General features: G+C 63.8%; 1 protein-coding gene across 1 annotated transcript; it reads left to right on the forward strand.

Moving 5' to 3' along the window:
- Positions 1 to 175: 175 nt before the first annotated feature.
- On the forward strand, positions 176 to 17,418 carry FASN (fatty acid synthase). The gene is made up of 41 exons (XM_081162540.1): positions 176 to 280; positions 2,139 to 2,273; positions 2,826 to 2,978; positions 4,075 to 4,248; positions 4,376 to 4,576; positions 4,687 to 4,809; positions 4,887 to 5,002; positions 5,073 to 5,207; positions 5,694 to 6,156; positions 6,235 to 6,422; positions 6,508 to 6,697; positions 7,066 to 7,160; positions 7,299 to 7,433; positions 7,529 to 7,732; positions 7,891 to 8,006; positions 8,203 to 8,375; positions 8,451 to 8,642; positions 8,734 to 8,814; positions 8,924 to 9,112; positions 9,262 to 9,438; positions 9,517 to 9,717; positions 10,289 to 10,593; positions 10,830 to 11,387; positions 11,499 to 11,617; positions 11,721 to 11,875; positions 11,991 to 12,188; positions 12,326 to 12,476; positions 12,561 to 12,739; positions 12,825 to 12,944; positions 13,151 to 13,273; positions 13,372 to 13,598; positions 13,676 to 13,877; positions 14,019 to 14,170; positions 14,277 to 14,368; positions 14,597 to 14,748; positions 14,831 to 15,076; positions 15,303 to 15,488; positions 15,811 to 16,038; positions 16,142 to 16,353; positions 16,433 to 16,531; positions 16,621 to 17,418. The coding sequence occupies exons 2-41, from the start codon at positions 2,147 to 2,149 to the stop codon at positions 17,008 to 17,010; spliced, it is 7,527 nt and encodes a 2,508-aa protein (XP_081018666.1). The 5' UTR covers positions 176 to 280; positions 2,139 to 2,146; the 3' UTR covers positions 17,011 to 17,418.
- The last annotated feature ends 3,835 nt before the right edge of the window (positions 17,419 to 21,253 follow it).

Raw genomic sequence — 21,253 nt, forward strand, 5'->3', positions numbered from 1 at the left:
CGGGCGCGCCCCCGCCAGGGTCCCGGCGCGCGGCATCACCCCACTGGCGGCGGCGCGCCGGGTCCCGGGGCGCAGCCCCGACGCTCATTGGCCTGGGCGGCGCAGCCGAGCTGTCAGCCCATGTGGCGTGTCCGCGCGGGGACGGCCGCGGTTAAATAGCGGCGGCGCGGCCTAGAGGGAGCCAGAGAGACGGCAGCGGCCCGGCCTCGCCTCCTCCGCAGCGCCCATCCTCGCGCTCCGCCGCCCGCCCGCCCGCCCGCTCTGCCCGCGCCCAGACCAGGTACCGCGGCGGGCCGGGCTCCGGGGACCCGCCGGCCGTCACCCCCGGCCCGGGGCGCGCACGGTCCGCCCGCGGGGAAGAAGGGTCGCTCCGCGTGGCCGCCCGGGTCTCTCGGTCCGAGCCCCCGTCTGGTGCGCGAGCCACCGCGGAGCGTCCGGGGCCGGCGGCGAGGGGCGCACGCCGGGAGCGCCGCGAACAGCCATTTTGGCCTCGGGTGGGCCGGGGCCGGCAGGGGCCCCGCCGCCCGGGGCGCGCCCGGCCTCAGCGCCCACAAAGGTCTCCGTGGGGCTGGGCCCTGAGCCCCTCCACTCGCGGCGGCCCCCCCGACTCCGGGTAGCCGAGGCCCAGCCCGGCCGGGCGCCTTCTCATCCCCGCGGGGGGCCGGGGAGGAGGCAGGGAGGCGGCCGAGGGGCCCCGGGGCGGGTGGGGACCGGTTCCCACCACGTGGGCGCAGCCGCGAGCCCCCGAAGTTGAGGGATGAGCGCTCCGCGGGCGCGGCGGGGCGGGGCGCGCGGCGGGGGTCCCCACCCGCCCCCACCGCGCCCGGGCCGCGGGACTCGGCCTGAATAGCAAGTAGAGAGAACGGAGCCGCGCTCCGGGGCGCGCGGGCCGCCCGGCCGGCCGAGGCCCTTTATTCTGCGCGGGGGCGGCGGCCGCCCGAGGAAGTCGGCGCTCCCCTCCGTCCTCGGGCCGGCGCTCCGAGACCTGGGAGGGCCGAGGGCGGTGGGCCCGGCGGTCATTAGCACCAGGAGGCCGCGGGGCCTTGGCCCCCTTCCTAAGGGGCTGCACAGGACCCCCCTCGCAGACCCACACGCTTGGCGGGGGCGGGCCGGGCTAGGGGTAGGGTGGGGTTAGGGGTAGGGGTAGGCTTAGGCTTAGGCTTAGGCTTAGGGGTAGGGGTAGGGGTAGGGTTAGGGTTAGGCCTGCTCAGCGCGCGGCCCCCGTGCTGCCTGGGCTGCCGGCTCCTCCCGGGGATGGAGCCCGAGTGGGGTCTGGGCTGGGGCCCTGGGAGGCCGAGTGGGCCCTGCTGTGCATCGGTGCCCGCTTACAGCTGAGTTAGGGGACCTGCGGGGGTCCAGAGCTGGGGGGCAGGGCCAGGGCAATGCCAAGCGGTTGGTCAGGCAGGCCAGGTGGAGAGGTAAGCGAGCAGTGTCCCGGGGCCTCACCTGCACGGGTGTGTAGGCATGAGCAGCACTTGGTTCTCCAGGTCGGCCCACATGGGGTGCAGGCCACCTTTCCCCCAAAGCCCTGCCAGGCCTTGGCATCCGCAGTGCTCAGGCTGTCCCTCCTGGGTCCCTCCCAAGTCCTGGCAGCGGGGCATGGAGGACAGCCTGGGGTGCTGACTTTGTGGCTTCTCAGTGTGGACTGGAGTCTTCCCCACCCCCCACTTTTCCCTCCCTCAGGCTTTGGTGCCCTTTCTCCCTGGCCCGCTCGGTTTCCTGTGCTAGCTTTTAGCAGGCTGGGAAGGGTTTGGGCTCTTCTCTGGATGGCCCTGGGGGGGGGGCAGGCACTGCAGCAGGAGGTTGCAGAGACCACTGGCTGCTGGGAGGTGGGCATGGGGCAGCAGGGCCATGATGGGGTCACCCCAGGTTGGGGCCCCAGGTGTGACAGACCAGTGCCAAGGCCCCATGAAAGCTGTGAACCTGCTGGACCAGAGTTGACCCCCCACCACTCACACACCCAGGACGCCAGTCTGCGCCTTCTGGCCTTTGGTCTGGGGCTTTCTGAGCTGCTGCTCTCAGACCCATGGGTGGGCCAGGTGGAGGAGGGCATGTGCTGTGGGGCTTAGGAAGCTGGTGACAGGAGGGCTGTGGTCTGGTGGTGTGGGGCCAATCTGACCAGTGTCCGGGCCCTGCAGAGAGCAGCATGGAGGAGGTGGTGATTGCTGGCATATCTGGGAAGCTGCCCGAGTCAGAGAACCTGGAGGAGTTCTGGGCCAACCTCATTGGCGGTGTGGACATGGTGACAGACAACGACAGGCGGTGGAAGGCTGGTGAGTGGGCAGTGGGTTCAGCGTGTCCGCCTGTCCGTCCTGCCTGGGGCTGCCGGCCGACTTCCTGGAGATGGAGCCCGAGTGGGGTCTGGCTCCGACCCTGGTGTGCATCCTTGCCTGTTCTACAGCTGAGTTAGAGGACCTGCGGGGGTCCAGAACTGGGGGGCAGGGGCAGGGCCAGGGTAACGCCAAGTGGGTCAGCACCCCCATCCACCCACCACCCTGTCCCTGCAGAGCCGGTGGCCACTGCTGCCCACATGTCGGAGGTTAGATAAGATGCCGGCTCTCTGGGGAAGCTGGTTTGACTCCCTCACACCTAGTAGGCTCTTGCGCAGAGCTGTTCTACCTGATCTGCAGGGTGTGAGTCAGCATGGTGAAGCCTAGCCCAGTGGAGGCCAGGCGGAGGGTCTGCAGCCAGGACAGCAGGGGGCTGCAGGAGACACCTCTACCCGGGGCCACTCCCCACCCTATGGGGAGCACCAATCTCCCTGTTGGTCCCTCAGGGCCTGTGCCGTCCCTCAGTGGGTGCCTTCCATCTGCCCGTGTCTGCAGGACTCTATGGCCTGCCCAGGCGGTCTGGCAAACTGAAGGACCTGTCCAAGTTCGATGCCACATTCTTCGGGGTCCATGCCAAGCAGGCACACACGATGGACCCCCAACTGCGCCTGCTGCTGGAAGTCGCCTACGAGGCCATTGTAGATGGAGGTGGGTCGCCTGGAGGCCAGTGGCCAACCTGGGGTCACAAAGTGTCAGTGTCCTCATGTTTTTGCTTCTAAAAACAGCACATATTCGGAGTAAAACAGCACTGACGGTCCCGGGGGAGGGGCCCCAGCCGGGCTCTCTCTGTCCCCAATTGGGGCTGCCATGCCTGAAGCTCTGGAGGCGTGGGCCCTTGGGCAGGTCTGGTTTCACAATGGGCCCAAGGTGTCCTGGGCGTGCCCTGATGCCCCAGTTTCCTTACTCCCATCCGAGGGCTGATCTTGGGGTGAGGGCCGGTGCTGGGCAAGTAGGGGATAGCGCCCCAGCCCCCAGGACCCCTACCCTGGGTTGTGTCTAGCCCAGAGGTAAACTGTCCCTTGTTCTGGGGCACAGATCTTTCCTTGCTGTGCCCACCCACCCAAGAGAAGGGGTAGGTGGCCGGCCCTGATAGGGAGCCTGGGGGCCACCCACTCTTGCCTTTGGTCAGCAGGTGCTAGCCAGCCCCTGGGGTCGACACCGAGCGGAACAGGTCATAGACATACACACCTCTCCTGGCGAGTGGGGAAGGGAGGAAGGCAGACCCTGGTGGCCTTCCACTGCCTAGGCCCTGCCCAGAGACCTTGGATGCCGCTCCTCTGGGGCTGGCAGGGTCCTTCCCTCCCTTAAGGGCCTGGACACTCAGCTTTTGTCTCCCTCTGTCTCCTTATCTCGCCTGTCCCAGGCAGGCCGCCCTTGAGGCTTGGGTGCTCATTGGCCCTCGGGGCTCGCCAGACTCTGCCAGTGACACCAGGGGCCAGGGGAGTAGCCTGGGGACAATGCCGCCCTCTGTCCTCACTTCTGTCTGTCTTTGACTGCTGCCTGACCCAGAGCCTGGAGCCCCACCTCGCACCACCTCCCCCTGGTCCCCCACCCCTGAGGCCCCAGTTTTTTGTGACCTGGTTCTCTGTCTCAGCCTTCCCTGGGCTTGCCCTGCCTGGCACCTCTGGTCAGGCTAAGGTGGACCTCCCCCTCACCCAAGCCAGAGAGGCTGAGGGGGGCCTTACTCTCCAGGGCTGGGCAGTGGGCAGGGGAGACCCAGCACTCTGACTGCTGCTTCCCGCAGGCATCAACCCGGCCTCCCTCCGGGGGACCAACACCGGCGTCTGGGTGGGCGTGAGCGGCTCCGAGGCCTCTGAGGCCCTGAGCCGAGACCCTGAGACGCTCGTGGGCTACAGCATGGTGGGCTGCCAGCGAGCCATGATGGCCAACCGCCTCTCCTATTTCTTCGACTTCAAAGGTGGGTGCCCGCAGTGGGGCATGGGCCCACCACCAGCGAGTCCCTTCCAGCCTTGGCCTCCCCACCCCCTGGAAGGCCGGTGGGGCCCCGAGGGCCTTACACCCCTGCTCCTTGCCCTTGGCTGCAGGGCCCAGCATCGCTCTGGACTCGGCCTGCTCCTCCAGCCTGCTGGCCATGCACAACGCCTACCAGGCCATCCTCAGCGGGGAGTGCCCGGTGGCCCTCGTGGGTGGCATCAACATCCTGCTCAAGCCCAACACTTCTGTGCAGTTCATGAAGCTGGGCATGCTCAGCCCCGAGGGCGCCTGCAAGTCCTTCGATGAGGCTGGTGAGGACTCTGGGCATGGGGTGGAGGCCCAGAGCAAGGGCGGCACCCCCCCGCCTCCCCTGACACCAGCCCAGGCCCCCCGCCACCCCTGAGCCACCCTCTGCCCTCAGGGAACGGGTACTGCCGCGCAGAGGCCGTGGTGGCTGTCCTACTGACCAAGAAGTCCCTGGCCCGGCGGGTGTACGCTACCATCCTGAACTCTGGCACAAACACAGACGGCGCCAAGGAGCAAGGTGGGAGCAGCTGGAACAGGCGAGGGACCCCACTGCTGCTCGGTGCGTGGAGTGCTCAGCCCTGGCCCTTCCCACAGGTGTGACCTTCCCGTCTGGAGAGGCCCAGGAGCAGCTCATGCGCTCCCTGTATGAGCCAGCCGGGGTGACCCCCAAGTCCCTGGAGTACGTCGAAGCCCACGGCACGGGGACCAAGGTGAGACCCCACTCACACCCTCTACCTGGCTGCCCAGTTGCAGTCCTGACCCTCTTTGTGTCCCCCACAGGTGGGCGACCCACAGGAGCTGAATGCCATCGACCGAGCCCTGTGTGCCACCCGCCAGGACCCCCTATTGATCGGGTCTACCAAGTCAAACATGGGGCACCCGGAGCCTGCCGCGGGGCTGGCAGCTCTGGCCAAGGTGGGTGGGTCCCCTCGGTCAGGCTGTGGGGTGCCTGGCCCCTGTCCTGGTTCACTGTGGGTCCGACATTCAGGGCCACAGGGAGAGGAAACGGCTGGGGCAGCCCTGGCCAGGTGGATCATCCCCACGGCCTCCTGAGCAGTAGGTGGGGACTCGGTGGCCAGCAGAGACACCCACCAATGGTCACCCACAGTACCCTGGCTACCATTGCTTGAGCTCCTAAGGGGAGGGCGCTTCCCAGGCTGTAGGCTCCCAGCGGCAGTCACCTGTTTGCAGCTCTCGTGTCAGACCTGAACAGAGCCTGGCTTAGGGGCCTTTACGTTCCGTCCAGTCGCCCTAGGAGGTGGTGAGGACATAAAGCCCCGAGAGGGGAGGGGTCTCGAGGTGGACGCCTGTGGTGTGCTGGGGCAGGTGTGGGAGCGCGGGACGCCACAGCCGCAGGGCCCGTGGTGGGCCTCGGGGTTCAGGGCTGCGCTCTGCCTGCAGGTGGTGCTGTCGCTGGAGCACGGGCTCTGGGCCCCCAACCTGCACTTCCACAGCCCGCACCCCGAGATCCCCGCGCTGCGGGCCGGGCGGTTGCAGGTGGTGAACCAACCCCTGCCTGTCCGTGGGGGCAACGTAGCCTTGAACTCCTTTGGCTTCGGGGGCTCCAACGTACATGTCATCCTCCGGCCCAACCTGCTTCCGCCCCCGGCGCCTGCCCCCCATGCTGCCTTGCCCCGTCTGCTGCTGGCCAGCGGGCGCACCCCTGAGGCCGTTCAGGACCTGCTGGAGCAGGGCCGCCAGCACAGCCAGAACCTGGCCTTCGTGAGCATGCTCAACAACATCGCCGTCACCCCCGTCGCCGCCATGCCCTTCCGGGGATACGCCATGCTGGGCGGTGAGGGTGGTGGCCCGGAGGTGCAGCATGTGCTCTCCAGCCAGCGCCCACTCTGGTTCATCTGCTCTGGTGAGTTCTGTCCCAGGCCCTCCCCGGGCGATGGGGCAGTGGGACTGTGGCCAGGCCCCTGAAACCTCTTGCGCACAGGGATGGGCGCGCAGTGGCGCGGGATGGGGCTCAGCCTCATGCGCCTGGCCAGCTTCCGAGACTCCATCCTGCGGTCGGACGAGGTCCTGAAGCCCTTGGGCCTGCAGGTGTCGGAGCTGCTGCTGAGCCCAGACGAGGCCACCTTCGACGACACCGTCAACGCTTTCGTGAGCCTGACGGCCATCCAGGTGCACCCCGGGGTGGGGTTGGGGGCCTGGCAGGAGCCCCACAGCGCCAGCCTCGCCCCAGGTCTGATGATGTGTCTGACCCCAGGTTGCCCTCATCAGCCTGCTGACCTCCATGGGCCTGAAGCCGGACGGCATCATCGGACACTCCCTGGGCGAGGTGGCTTGTGGCTACGCCGACGGCTGCCTCTCTCAGGAAGAGGCCATCCTCTCCGCCTACTGGAGGGGCCAGTGCATCAAGGAGGCCAACCTCCCGCCGGGGGCCATGGCGGCTGTGGGTGGGTGTTGCTCGGTGCTGCTGGGGCCCGAGGGGCAGACGTGGGGGGCCTGGGGGGACTCTGTGCCCAGCACACCTCCTGGTGGCCATCAGTACTGGCCAGTGTGGCGGTCACCTGAGCCTGAGCTGAGTCCATGGGACTTTTGACAGAGTGTTGGGTCCCTCGTCTTGGCTCCCACTCACAGGCGGAAGGAGCCGTGAGTGTCGTGACTGACGGAGGGAGACCCGTGGGCTGGTGGTAATGACGCCTCTACTTGGGATGAAGCGGGGCTGGGGTTGGGGGTAGTGCCTCATAAAGGCTGCTTTCTTCGCGGCTGTCATTACCGAGCCCGGTCATTATGCCGCCCTCTGAGGCCACCTTGCCCACAGGCTTGTCCTGGGAGGAGTGCAAGCAGCGCTGTCCCCCTGGCATCGTGCCTGCGTGCCACAACTCTGAGGACACCGTGACCATCTCAGGACCTCAGGTGTGCACTGGGAGACAGGCCTGGGTCTCAAGTCCCCTCCCCGACCCTCAGGGTCAGCTCTGCATGAGGGGCCAGTGCACAGCCCAGGACCATCACTGCCCCCTCACCCTGCCCATCACCCCGCCCTGTCCTTCCCAGGCCTCAATGTCCAAGTTTGTGGAGCAGCTGAAACAGGAGGGTGTGTTTGCCAAGGAGGTGCGGACAGGTGGCTTCGCTTTCCACTCCTACTTCATGGAGGGCATCGCCCCCTTGCTGCTGCGGGAGCTCAAGAAGGTGGGCTGGCCTCCCACGGGGCGGCCTGGAGGGGCCTGCAGAGGTCGGGCAGTGGGCCGAGCACCCCAGCGCTGACCCAGAGGCCCTGTGCGCAGGTGATCCGTGACCCACGGCCCCGCTCCGCACGCTGGCTCAGCACCTCCATCCCAGAGGCCCAGTGGCAGGGCAGCCTGGCCCGCACGCTCTCCGCCGAGTACAACGTCAACAACCTGGTGAGCCCCGTGCTGTTCCAGGAAGCGCTGCTGCATGTGCCGGAGCACGCCGTGGTGCTGGAGATCGCCCCCCACGCCCTGCTGCAGGTGTGCGCCTGGGGCCGGGTCTGCGGGCTCCGGGAGGGGAGGGGCTCTCGGGGGTCCGAGAGAGACCGAGGATCCGCGCCTGGGCTCAGCCTTGTGGGCACAGGAAGTGTGGGCGGGTGGATGCCAGTCAAGGACCCCGGCTGGACTGTTCTCTGCAGGCTGTGCTGAAGAGAGGCCTCAAGCCAAGCTGCACCATCATCCCCCTGATGAAGAAAGGCCACGCGGACAACCTGCAGCTCTTCCTCAGCAACATGGGCCGGCTGCACCTGGCTGGGTGGGTCTATGCCCCTACCCGACTCTGGGGGATCCCAGGCCCCCTGGGTGGTCCACACTGTACTTCTCCACAAGAGATGGCAAGGCCCACACCCCATCTTGGTGGTCTCTGGTGTCTTAGGGAAGACGGTTGGCAGTGGGTGTGACAGAGTGGTCCCAGGGCCAGGTGTGCCCCTAACATACTCCCCCACCCCCAGCATTAACATCAACCCCAACGGCCTGTTCCCGCCTGTGGAGTTCCCAGCTCCCCGGGGCACCCCCCTCATCTCCCCCCGCATCAAATGGGACCACAGCCAGACCTGGGACGTGCCTGCAGCCGAGGACTTCCCCAACGGCTCCGGCAGCTCCTCTGCCACCATCTACAACATCGGTGAGCCTGTGGGCGGAGGGTAAGGGGCTCGGCTCCTCTCTCCTGAGCATGGTTCTGAAGCCTGTGCCCCTGCAGACCCCAGCCCCGAGTCCCCCAACCACTACCTGACGGACCACCGCATTGATGGCCGGGTCATCTTCCCGACCACCGGCTACCTGTGCCTGGTCTGGAGGACGCTGGCTCGCGCCCTGGGCCAAAACATGGAGCAGATGCCTGTGGTTTTTGAGGACGTGACTCTGCACCAGGCCACCATCCTGCCCAAAACAGGTGAGGCGGGGTGGCCGAGAGGGGCTGTGGGGGGCGTGCTGACCGGTGACCCCTGACCCCTGGTGCTAACCTCTGATCCTACTGCCCACAGGGACTGTGCCCCTGGAGGTGAGGCTTCTGGAGGCCTCTCACACCTTCGAGGTGTCTCAGAGCGGCAACCTGATTGTGAGCGGTGAGCAGGGGCATTGAGGCTACCAGGTTCCCACGAACCTCTGGGTGGTTCCCTGGTTCCCAGCCTGGTTCTCCCCAGCCCTCAGGCCCTCCTGCCACCCTCCCCACAGGGAAGGTGTACCAGTGGGAGGACCCTGATCCCAAGCTCTTTGACAACGGGAACAGTGTGGATGCTGCAGACCCAGCAGACCCAATGGCCACATTCCGCTTGACCCAGGGCGACGTGTACAAGGAGCTGCGGCTGCGTGGCTACGACTATGGCCCACACTTCCAGAACATCCTTGAGGCCAGCCTCGAAGGTGGGCACGAGCTCTGGGGCCACCTCTGAGGCCAGACTGGCCTCTCCTGCTGCCTAAGCACGTAGTTGAACCCGGTGGAGGGTGGGAAGTCATAGGCGGATGAGCTGCATGAGACCTGACCCCACGCGCCGACGGCCCCTCTTCCACAGGCAACACTGGCCGGCTACTGTGGAAGGACAACTGGGTGACCTTCCTGGACAGCATGTTGCAGATAACCATCCTGAGCTCCGACCAGCGCAGCATGCGCCTGCCCACCCGCGTCACTGCCATCCACATCGACCCCGCCACCCACTGGCGGAAGGTGTATAGCTTGGGCAAGACCCAAGGTAGCACAGCCCCCACATACCTTTGCGCCCACACTGTGCCCCATGGCACTGCCCACACTCACCGGCATGTCCCCACAGTGGTCGACGTGGTGGTGAACAGCTATCTGAGCAGCATGGTGGCTGGGGGCGTCCTGATCTCAAGACTCCACACCTCAGTGGCCCCGCGCCGGCCACATGAGTTCACCCCCATCCTGGAGAAGTTCTGCTTCACGCCAAATGTGGAGAGCAGGTGCCTGGCAGGGAACATGGCACTGCAGGAGGAGCTGCAGCTGTGCAGTGGTGAGGCCCCCTTCCGGCCCCTGTGCACCAGCCTCTCACACTGCTGGTGATGGGGAGCTCATCACCTCCCCACACAGCCTGTCACTGGGACCTGGTCTAGTTTTGCATGCCCCAGTCTTCCGAGGGGGCCTGGGGCTCAAAGATAACAAATCTCATCCCTCATAGCTGTGCCCAACACCCAGCCCAGCTGCTTAGGCGTGTTCCTCAGGCATGAGAGGGCTCACCTGTGCTGATGGGTGGGGGACAGGGCAGCAGGTGGTGACCTCAGGTCACTGAACTCACTGTCTGTGGAGATCCACCCTTTGTGGGGCTCATGCCTTAGTTGGGGACACAGCAGTCTGTTCTCAGGCCCTAAATGGTCAACGCCAGTTCTGAGCCCTGGACAGCTGGGCTGCCCACTCCGTTCCTCCATCTCTTTGGTGGGCAGGGCTGGGCAGTACGCCCTGAGGATGGGGCCACATGGGTCCTGGTTCCCCCAAGTCCCTGCTCCAGTCGGACACCTCCTGCCCTGGGATCCTGGGACACCAGCCCAGCTGAAGCCCCTTCCTAATGCCTGTCTTCCCCTCCCCAGGGTTGGCACAGGTGTTGCAGACCAAGGTGGCCCAACAGGGGCTGAAGATGATAGTGCCTGGGCTAGATGGAGTGCAGGCCCCCAGGAAGCCCCCACAGCAGGGCCTGGCTCGGCTGCTGGCATCCGCCTGCCAGCTGCAGCTGAACGGGAACCTGCAGCTGGAGCTGGGCCAGGTGCTGGCCCAGGAGAAGCCCTTGCTGCATAATGACCCGCTGCTCAGTGGTCTCCTTAACTCCCCGGCGCTCAAGGCCTGCGTGGACACTGCCCTGGAGAATGTGACCAGCCTGCGGATGAAGGTGGTGGAGGTGGGTGCTGAGCAGGGCAGTCGGCCATGGGCCAGGTCTGAGCAGGCCCAGTGTGAAATGGCCCACTCAAGACTTCGCGACCACCGTCTCCATTGCCCCTGCCCCCCACTGGGGGAGAAGGGACATGGAGATGCTGCAGACGGGTGGCTGGGTAGGCCTTTCTGGCATATGTTCAACCAGCCTGGGTCTGTCTGCCAAGGGGGCAGCCAGTCTAGAAATCTCTCGTTCCCCCCCAGGTGCTGGCTGGTGACGGCCACCTATACTCCCGCATCCCCGCACTGCTTAACACCCAGCCCATGCTGCAACTGGACTACACGGCCACTGACCGCCACCCTCAGGCCCTGGAGTCTGCCCACGCCACGCTGCAGCAGCATGGCGTGGCCCAGGGCCAGTGGGACCCTGCAGATCCCGCCCCCAACAGCCTGGGCGCTGCTGACCTCCTGGTGTGTAACTGTGCGGTGGCCACCCTTAGCAACCCGGCTACAGCCCTCGGCAACATGGCAGCCGCCATCAAGGAGGGGGGCTTCCTCCTGCTGCACACCCTGCTCAGGGGACACCCCCTAGGGGAGACAGTCGCCTTCCTGACCTGTCCTGAGCCGAAGCCAGGCGGGCAGAGCCTCCTGAGCCAGGAGGAATGGGAGGGCCTGTTTGCTGGGGCGTCCCTGCACCTGGTGGCCTTGAAGCAGTCGTTCTATGGCTCTGTGCTCTTCCTGTGCCGCCGACCAGCCCGACACGACAGACCCATCTTTCTGCCGGTGGAGGACACCAGCTTCCAATGGGTAGACTCACTCAAGGTTAGTCCCTGCCAGTGCCCGGGCCCAGGCCCAGGCGCCTCATTACTGCACAGGTGGGCCCAGGCACCCCCCCCCCCCTCCCCAGAGACCAACCCTCCCCTCGTCCTGCAGGACATTCTGGCCAACTCCTCCTCCCAGCCCGTGTGGCTGACAGCCACTGGCTGCTCCACCTCGGGCATCGTTGGAATGGTCAACTGTCTCCGCAAGGAGCCTGGCAGCCACCGGGTCCGGTGAGAGATGCCACCGAGCTATGCTTCCCTGCCTCCCGCCATCAGCCCCTCCCTACCCTCCCCATCCAGCGCTGCCTCCTCTCACTGGTTTGGCTGCCCACAGGTGCATCCTGGTGTCCAACCTCAGCAGCACGTCCCCCATCCCCAAGCTGGACCCAAGCTCTGCAGAGCTGCAGAAGGTGCTGCAGGGGGACCTGGCGATGAACGTCTACCGGGACGGGGCCTGGGGGACCTTCCGCCACTTCCCACTGGAGCACGGTGAGCCCCCCCAGGCTCCTCTTTTGCCACTGAGTGGATGAGAAGGGGCTGGGGATCCCACCCAGCCTGGGCCACACATGGCCCCCTAGTAGCCCTGCTTCCTGTTGTTCCCCAGGTCAGCCAGAGGAGCAGACGGAGCACGCCTTCGTCAATGTCCTCACCTGCGGGGACCTGTCCTCCATCCGCTGGGTCTGCTCCCCACTGCGCCACGCCCCGGCCCCCGGCGTCCATCTCTGCACCGTCTACTATGCCTCCCTCAACTTCCGGGACATCATGCTGGCCACGGGCAAGCTGTCCCCTGACGCCATCCCAGGTGCGGGCAGCAGGGGGCAGGGGCAGGGGTGGGGCAGAGCACAGGCCCCAGGGACCAGGACCTGGAAGGGAGACGGGGTCCTTGCCCAAAGTGCTCAGGATCTGGGAGATGTGGGCTCACCTACTGTCTGCCCCCAGGGAAATCGGCCTCCCAGGGTTGCCTGCTGGGCATGGAGTTCTCTGGCCGAGACCCCAGCGGCAAGCGCGTCATGGGGCTGGTGCCCGCCCAAGGCTTGGCCACCTCAGTTCTGCTGTCTGAGAACTTCCTGTGGGATGTCCCCTCCAGCTGGTGAGTCAGTCTGGCTGTGAGCTGGGGCCCATGCAGAGGTGACTGGGGGTCAGGCCCAAGTGACCCCGTGCACTGTACCTGCAGGACCCTGAAGGAGGCAGCCTCAGTGCCTGTCGTCTACACCACTGCCTACTACTCGCTGGTGGTGCGGGGGCGCTTGCAGCGTGGGGAGACCTTGCTCATCCACTCAGGCTCGGGCGGTGTGGGCCAGGCTGCCATCGCCATCGCCCTCAGCCTGGGCTGCCGCGTCTTCACCACCGTAGGTGAGCTAGCCGGCCCTTCCCAAGCCCAGGGCTGCCCCTCCAGCCACATAGCCAGGCTCACCAGCTGGCACCTCTCCCCCATTAGGGTCAGCCGAGAAGCGGGCGTACCTCCAGGCCAGGTTCCCGCAGCTCAATGACAGCAGCTTCGCAAACTCCAGGGACACGTCCTTCGAGCAGCACGTGCTTCAGCACACGGCCGGGAAGGGTGTGTGCTCTCAGGCACCCAGCAGCCTCCTGACCTCCCAGCACCTACCATCTGCCATGCGCCCGTACTCCAGCCCTCCTCCCCCATTCTCCCTCCCTACTGGCTGAGCTGAAGACACTGGCCCAGGCAGTTTCTGGTCGTCTGGACTAGTGGGGGTGCCCAAGGGTGGTTGTGACCATAATAACCCCTCCTGTCACCCCCACCAGGTGTGGACCTGGTCCTGAACTCCCTGGCGGAAGAGAAGCTGCAGGCCAGTGTGCGGTGCCTGGCCCAGCATGGCCGCTTTCTGGAAATAGGCAAATTTGACCTTTTCAAAAACCACCCACTGGGTGAGGCCAGGCAGCAGACGGGTCGGGGGCTGGGGGCAAGGTGGGGTCCACGAGACAGGCTGTGAGCCGAGTGGTGAGCACACTCATCGCCCCTGCAGGCATGGCCATTTTCCTAAAGAACGTGACTTTCCACGGGATCCTGCTGGACTCGCTCTTTGAAGCGGCCAGTGCCACTCACTGGCAGGAGGTGGCAGAGCTGCTGCGTACAGGCATCCAGGAAGGCGTGGTGCAGCCCCTCAAGTGCACCGTGTTCCCCAAGGACCAGGTGGAGGATGCCTTCCGCTACATGGCGCAGGGGAAGCACATCGGCAAAGTGCTTGTGCAGGTGAGAGGGGGACCCTGGGCGCCCAGCCCCAGCCTGGACCTGTGGGCAATGCGTGAGCCATGCTGCTTGGGCTGCAGGTGCGTGAGGAGGAGCAGGGTGCTGTGCTGCACAGGCCCAAGCCCACCCTGATGGCAGCTATATCCAAGACCTTCTGCCTCGCCCATAAGAGCTACATCATCGCCGGGGGCCTGGGTGGCTTTGGCCTTGAGCTGGCTCAGTGGCTTGTGCTGCGAGGGGCCCAGAAGCTCGTGCTGACCTCCCGCTCTGGCATCCGCACAGGTGAGCGGGCCTTAGGGCGTGTGTGGTGGTTGGCAGGCAGTAGGAGGAGTGCCCTTCTGGTCATCCCCTCCCTAGTGTGCTCCAAGGACACCAGAGCTAGGTAGACGGAGCCCTGATTTTCCTGGCCTTGCTGCCTCATAGGCTACCAGGCCAAGCAAGTCCGTAAGTGGCAGCGCCAGGGTGTGCAGGTCCTAGTGTCTACCAGCAACATCAGCTCTCTGGACGGGGCTCGGGGCCTCATCGCCGAGGCCACACAGCTCGGGCCTGTCGGAGGCGTCTTCAACCTGGCCATGGTGAGTGCTGCTCTGAAGAGGCCAGAGCCAGCCACCCCAGGAAGGTCCCCTGGCCGAGCTCTCTGAAGCCCTGGGCCAGGCAGCACTGAGGATGCCTCTCCCCCAGGTCCTGAGGGATGCCATGCTGGAGAACCAGACTCCAGAGCTCTTCCAAGACGTCAGCAAGCCCAAGTACAGCGGCACCCTGAACCTGGACAGGTGGGCATGTGGCCCCCACCCCAGGCAGTGCAGCCAACTCTGGCCCAGAGTGTGCAGGGAGCAGCCTGCACACTCCCCATTCCCAGCCTGCACACTCTCCCGCCACTCCCCATTCCCTCCCACATGGTGGCCCAGGGTCCAGGCCACAGACCTCTGCTGGGGGCAGAGTTGAGGCTCCATTGGGGTGGGCAGGGGCAGCTGGCCAGGGAGTGACCCAAGCACCCACAGGGTGACCCGCGAGGCATGCCCCGAGCTGGACTACTTCGTGGCCTTCTCCTCGGTGAGCTGTGGGCGTGGTAACATGGGTCAGACCAACTACGGCTTCGCCAACTCCACCATGGAGCGCATATGTGAGGTGCGCAGGCACGAGGGCCTCCCAGGTAGGCCTCCGCCACTGCCCTGCCGCTCCCCTGGCCGCCCTCCCCCCGCGGACGCCCCTGACCCGGCCCTCCTCGTCTGTAGGCCTCGCTGTGCAGTGGGGCAGCATTGGCGACGTGGGCATCATCCTGGAGAGGATGGGCGACAACGACACAGTCATCGGCGGGACACTGCCCCAGCGCATCACCTCCTGCCTGGAGGTGCTGGATCTGTTCCTGAACCAGCCCCACCCCGTCCTGAGCAGCTTTGTGCTGGCAGAGAAGGAGGTGGCAGCCCGAGGGGATGGCGACAGCCAGCACAACCTGCTGAAGTCCGTGGCTCACATCCTGGGTGAGGGACCGCACTGCCCGCAGGCAGGCACTCCGCTCCCCCAGCCTCAGCTTCCCCAGCTGCATGGGGGCCTGCCTGCTGGCTCACAGAGGGAGGCACAGTGTCTCTGCAGAGCTGGGTGAAGGCTGGTGCTGTCACCGTGGCCTCAGTGTTTTGGGAAGACAAAGGGCCTAACCCACCCGCCCCATTCTCCTTCCCAAGTTACCAACCAAGCACCTCTCCCCAGGAATCCGAGACTTGGCTGCTGTCAACCTGGACAGCTCACTGGGGGACCTGGGCCTGGACTCGCTCATGGGCGTTGAGGTGCGCCAGATGCTGGAGCGGGAGTATGACCTGGTGCTATCCATGCGGGACATCCAGAAGTTCACGCTCCGGAAGCTTCAAGAGCTCTCACAGGCCAGCTCAGCGAATGGTGTGTGGGGTCAGGGGACGGCTGGGGAGAAGGGGGGGTTCCTAGGCCTCCTGGCCCAACCTTTTTCTGGGATATGGGGCATGTGTCTCAGGAGCAGCACAACTCCGCCCCCTTTGGTGTTCCTGGCCTGTAGGCAGCTGGACCCCCCAGGTCAGGGCTCCTTTACCTGGCCCCTTCCACAGTGCTCCCTTGGGGCCCAGAGCCTTGCCCTACTCCTGACTAGCAGCAGCTGGAGCCAGGTGTGTGAGTGTGTGCATGTGCGTGTCTGTGTGTTTGTGTGCGCGAACCTGTGGACACTGCTGCCATCTGCCCCTCCCCACAGAGCTGGTGGCCTCCACACCCAAGGAGGACAGCTCGCGGCAGCAGGCCCTGCTGAACCTGAGCGCCCTGCTGGTGAACCCCGAGGGCCCGACCTTGACGCGGCTCAACTCAGTACAGAACTCCGAGAGGCCCCTGTTCCTGGTGCACCCCATCGAGGGCTCCACCGCCGTGTTCCACAGCCTGGCCTCCAAGCTCAGCATCCCCACCTATGGCATTCAGTGCACCCGGGGTTAGTCTGGGTCCTGCGTGGCTGCCTCCGTGTCCAACAAGGAGGGTGGTGGGCCTGGGGACGGGCCCTGGGCCGCCCACCCACACAGCCTCTACTCCTGCAGCCGCACCCCTGGACAGCATCCAGAGCCTGGCTGCCTACTACATCCAGTGCATCCGGCAGGTGCAGCCGGAGGGGCCCTACCGCATCGCCGGCTACTCCTACGGGGCCTGCGTGGCCTTCGAGATGTGCTCGCAGCTGCAGGCGCAGCAGAGCCCGGCGCCCACGCTCTTCCTGTTCGACGGCTCGCATTCCTTCGTGCTGGCCTACACGCAGGTGGGAGCGGCACCCCAGGGCCCGGCCTGGGCCCCAGTCGGGTCCCCTCTCCTCTACAGAGCCCCTCTTCCCTCTGCAGAGCTACCGCGCGAAGCTGACGCCGGGCTGCGAAGGGGAGGCTGAGACCGAGGCCATGTGCTTCTTCGTGCAGCAGTTCACGGACGCCGAGCACAGCAGGGTGCGTCCCGCGCCGGGCGGGGCGGCCGGGGTGGCCGGGGCGGGGCCCGCCCGCGCCGCACAGGCGCCCACTCGAGTCTTGTCCCGCAGGTGCTGGAGGCGCTGCTGCCCCTCGCGGGCCTGGAGGAGCGCGTGGTGGCCGCTGTGGACATCATCACGCAGAGCCACGCGGACCTGGACCGCCGCGCGCTCACCTTCGCCGCGCGCTCCTTCTACCACAAGCTGCGCGCCGCCGAGCAGTACGCGCCGCGGGCCACCTACCACGGCAACGTGACCCTGCTGCGCGCCAAGACCGGCGGCGCGCAGGGCGAGGACCTGGGCGCCGACTACAACCTGTCGCAGGTGTGCGACGGCAAGGTGTCGGTGCACGTCATCGAGGGGGACCACCGCACGCTGCTGGAGGGCAGCGGCCTCGAGGCCATCGTCGGTATCATGCGCAGCTCCCTGGCCGAGCCGCGCGTCAGCGTGCGGGAGGGCTAGCCCGCCCCGCCCCGCGCCGCCGCCCACGCGGCCGCTAGAAGTAGGACTGACCCCGCGCGGCCCCCTCGGCCGCCGCCTCGCACGCAGGTGCGGGGCCAGGACCCGCGCCCCCGGCTTGGAGACCTGCCTGGTCTGTGAAGAGTCGGCCGAGCCAGGCGTGGCCTGCGAGCCCCCGCCACCTGCGGCCTGTGCGGGGCGTGCGGTTCGCGGTCTCGGTTTGGATTCTATTTATTGCGTCGCTGGGGAGCCGCCAGGGCCGTCCTGGGGCAGCCGGGCGAGCCGCCGGCCGTGATGCAGCGAGCAGCGGGCGCCGGGCACCCACTCTGTTCTCTGTTAACTTTTTTCAAGAAACATGATTCACGTTGCTGCTCAGATTTTGAAATTTACTATAACTGTCAGTTCAAAGAACCTTGTCTGGACGTGTTTCATTCTTACATCAACTCCGTCAAAATGTTGCTCTCTTTGGGGTGTTCAGGGACTAAACCCCTGAGCTGCGTGGCCTCTGGGCTTTGTCCCCATGAGTCCTGGGGGGAACCCCTCTGCTCCCGGGGGGCCCCCAACACGATTCCCCACGCGGCAGGCCCGACGCCCCTGCAGGCAGCACAGGCAACCAGCAGGAGCCCAGCAAACGCTGGGTTAGGTGCCTTTGAAGGAGCCACCGGCAGCCGTGGTGGGGACTTGCACCTCTTGCCAGAATTCCTGTTCCTCGGGGAAACTATGGGTCTGCTCCCCGGAGCATCAGTGTTTGGAGGTGTCCTGCCCACCTTGTCTTTATTTGAAGTCAGCTGATTGTGGGTGTGAACCACGTGGCAAAATACTTCCACAGCAACACCTAGTGTTTGCATAACCCTGGGGAGTTGAACAAAGGCTGGGAGGGAGGTTGAGGGGCAGGGAGGTCCCCTGGGAACCAAGAGGTGAGGTGGGCACCCTGGAGTGGGGTTTCTGGGCTGACTAGAAGTGAGCTGCACAGCGGGTTAGACCCTGGGAGGAATGCAAGGATCAGAACGAGATGGGGGCGGGGAGCAGGCCCACCTCGACTTCTAGAAGGAGGTGTGGGACCCAGACAGGCAAGGGGCTTACATGTTCCCAGAATTACTGTCTAGACCAACAGTTCCACGCCTGGTATGTGCCCCCCAAAAAACGGGAAACTGTCTCAGCCCCTTAGCTGAGACCAATGTTCACAGCTGCGTGGCTCTTACGACAGCCAGAAGGTGGGAGCAGCCCAGGTGTCCCCAGGTGGGTGGATAAGCGATGGGCTATGGCTCCACCGAAAAAAGGAAGTTCTGATACCCGCTGCAACATGAATCCAGTAGTGGAAGAATTTCTCAGGAGTTAGTATCTTAATATCAAAGATTTCAGAGCCAAAGTACATTAGGGACAGTCGTTTCACAGTGAGTCCAAAGGAGGTAACAGTCCTAAATTTTTGTGTCCCCCAAACAGCTGCAAATTACGGGAAGCAAAAGTTATAAGACCTGGTGAGTCTATAATTAAGGGTGGAGATGCCCAACCCCGCCCCCCACAATCGGAAGGAGACAGATGAGTGAAGCTGTGGGAACTGGGGCTGCGCCAACCAGTTTTCCCTGACATCCGATCTCCACCCAGCAGCGGGGACACTCCACATTCATGGGGACGTTTATCAGGATCACCCACAATCTGGGTCATAAAACCAGTCACTAAATTCCAAAGAATTCACTTTATAAAATATTTTCTCTGACCACAGCTGCATAAAATGAGGGTCAATAGCAGAAAGGTCTTGAGTAGCCTCAAATACTTAGAAACCAAATGACACACTTCAAATAACTCAGGTTATAGGAGAAATCAGGAGGACAATTAGGGTTTTGAACAAAATGAAAGTTAAAAATTTGTGGGATTCGGCCAACACAGTGCTTTGGGGAAATCTAGCACGAAAGGCCAGTGTCAAGAAAGAAATTTCTCAAATTAATGACTTCAAATTTTACCTTAAGGAGCTAAAACAAAAAGAGCAAATGAGACCCAAAGTAAGCAGGAGAAGATGAAACGAAAAGTCAATTAATTAAGGAAATAAAAAATGAATGAAACCAGAACTAGTTCTTTGAGAAGACCAATAACTCGTAAACCTTGAGTCAATAGAGCTGGGGGGAGAAAGACACAAATTACCAATATCAGGAGTGACCGGTGGCATCGCCATGATAATGCACATATGGGACTATCAGGAGGAACTTCGTGCCAAACGACGTCAGTGAGCGAATCCCACGCGAGATGGAGGAGCCGACCCGAACAACCGGCAGCTACGGAAGAAAACCAACTTGTCAAAAACGAAAATTCCAGACCTGATTCCGCCAAATATTTAAGAAAAATATATTGTGCATTATACACAAACTTTTCCAAAATTTTGGGGAGGGAACTGGTCTCCGTCAGTTCAAAAGAATTCAACCTGTGTAAAATATTCGGGGGCTGTCTTAGTCGGCTCGGGCCGCGGTAACAGAACACCACAGACTAAGCGGCTCAGACAACAGGAATTCATTTCCCTGACCGGGAATTGAACCCCGATCGCCTGGATCCTAGGTCGAGGCTCAGCCACACCTGGCCGGGCCCACACCAAGCCATTCTAACCATCTTCAGACCTGGGCTCATGGGAGGAAATGAAAGGAGCCCCATAGAAAATTCCGCAGACTCCCACGTGGTTTGTTTCTCAACTTAAAAAAAAAAGTATTTCTCAACTGTCCTATGCCTTTGGTCAACTCCTGGTCCTGGAATGGCTGCTTATAACAATTTGTCCAATTTTATCTTTGCCCTCTTGGGAGGACGATGTTGGTCAGCTCCTCCATCCGCTCCTCTGGAAATCCCGCCCCCACACAGACTCAGACTTTCTAGTGGGCCCATTGGAAAAGGTAAAAAGGAACAGAGGAAGTTAACTTCACTAATGCAAACACCGAATTCTTGAAGCCTGTGACACTGGTTACAGAAGAGACACTGAGAACCGACCCCCAGGACTGGGCGCCCGGAGCTCCACGGGCCCTGCTGACCAGCCTGCCCTGTGGGGTGCCCAGGAGCCGCAGGGTGACCAGTGGTCCCCGAGTCAGCCAGGAGGGCTTGGCACCATTTCTGAGTTCCAGCATCTCAGGTGTCCACCTGCGGGGCCGCCTCTGGGAAGGTGGGCAAATGCTGCTGCCAACATGACCCTCGGTCACCTGTCACTCGAGCCTGGGGCCCTGGGCAGAACGTTCAGTGACCCAGGACAGGGCCGTGGTGCAGGGCTGGGTTGGCCTTAGCTTTTTTTTTTTTTAATATATGTTTTTATTGATTTCAGAGAGAGGAAGGGAGAGGGAGAGAAACATTGACCAGCTGCCTCCTGCACACCCCCTACTGGAAATCGAGCCTGCAATCCGGGCATGTGCCCTGACTGGGAACTGAACCGTGACCTGGATCCCAGGGTGCTGCTCAACTGCTGAGCCACGCCGTCCAGGGTCGGCCTCAGCTTTTTAGGGGTGCAGAGGTGGGGAGGCCAGGACTGTGCACAGGAGGCGATGGGGAGACTAAGGCAGGAAAGAACTGTTGGGAATATGTTTCGACTGTGTGGCAAATAAAGACACAAGGAATCCAAAGTACCTCGGCAGAGAAAACGTTACTTCTGCAGAAGGGTGCGGAGCTGCCCAAATCAGGGGAGCCAGCACAGCAGGCGGGGCGTTCGGCTTTTACCCCTAGGGCGAGTGCCACTGCGCCATGCCCTACTGGTTAGGGTGCGGCCTCACAATCCAAACCATTGGCTAATTTAGAAAATGAGCACGGGGTGGACCCTTGGGTTGGGGCGTGAGGCACCCTTGTACTGAGTACAGAATGGGGGAGACCACGGTACCACGGAGGACACGCCCATGGACATCTACTCAGTTTGGCCGATTCTAATCCCTTTGACAGAAAAGATAATTTCCTTCTCACGGTTCCCTCCTCTCTTATTATGCGTTTTCACTCCTTTCTTCAAACTCGGTTAACACATGTTGACTTTCAAGATCAGAGATTTCCAGCAAAAAGGTTACTTGGCTGTCACCGGGGACTGGGGGGTAGCAGCGGCTCCATGAGTGGGGAACCCACAGCACCCCGGGGTCACTGTAGCGAACATGGTGACCGGTGGCTGCGGCCATAACCCCTCCCTCCCCGGGCCAGTTCCATCCAGCTGGGGAAGGGTCACCAGTCCCGAGCCCTCAGCGGGCTCCTGGGCTCAGGCAGCGAGGCCTCGGTTAGGGCCCCATCGGGGCCCCTCGGGCCG

Source organism: Miniopterus schreibersii, assembly GCF_964146895.1.
Source record: "Miniopterus schreibersii genome assembly, chromosome: 16".
NCBI classification, from domain to species: domain Eukaryota; kingdom Metazoa; phylum Chordata; class Mammalia; order Chiroptera; family Miniopteridae; genus Miniopterus; species Miniopterus schreibersii.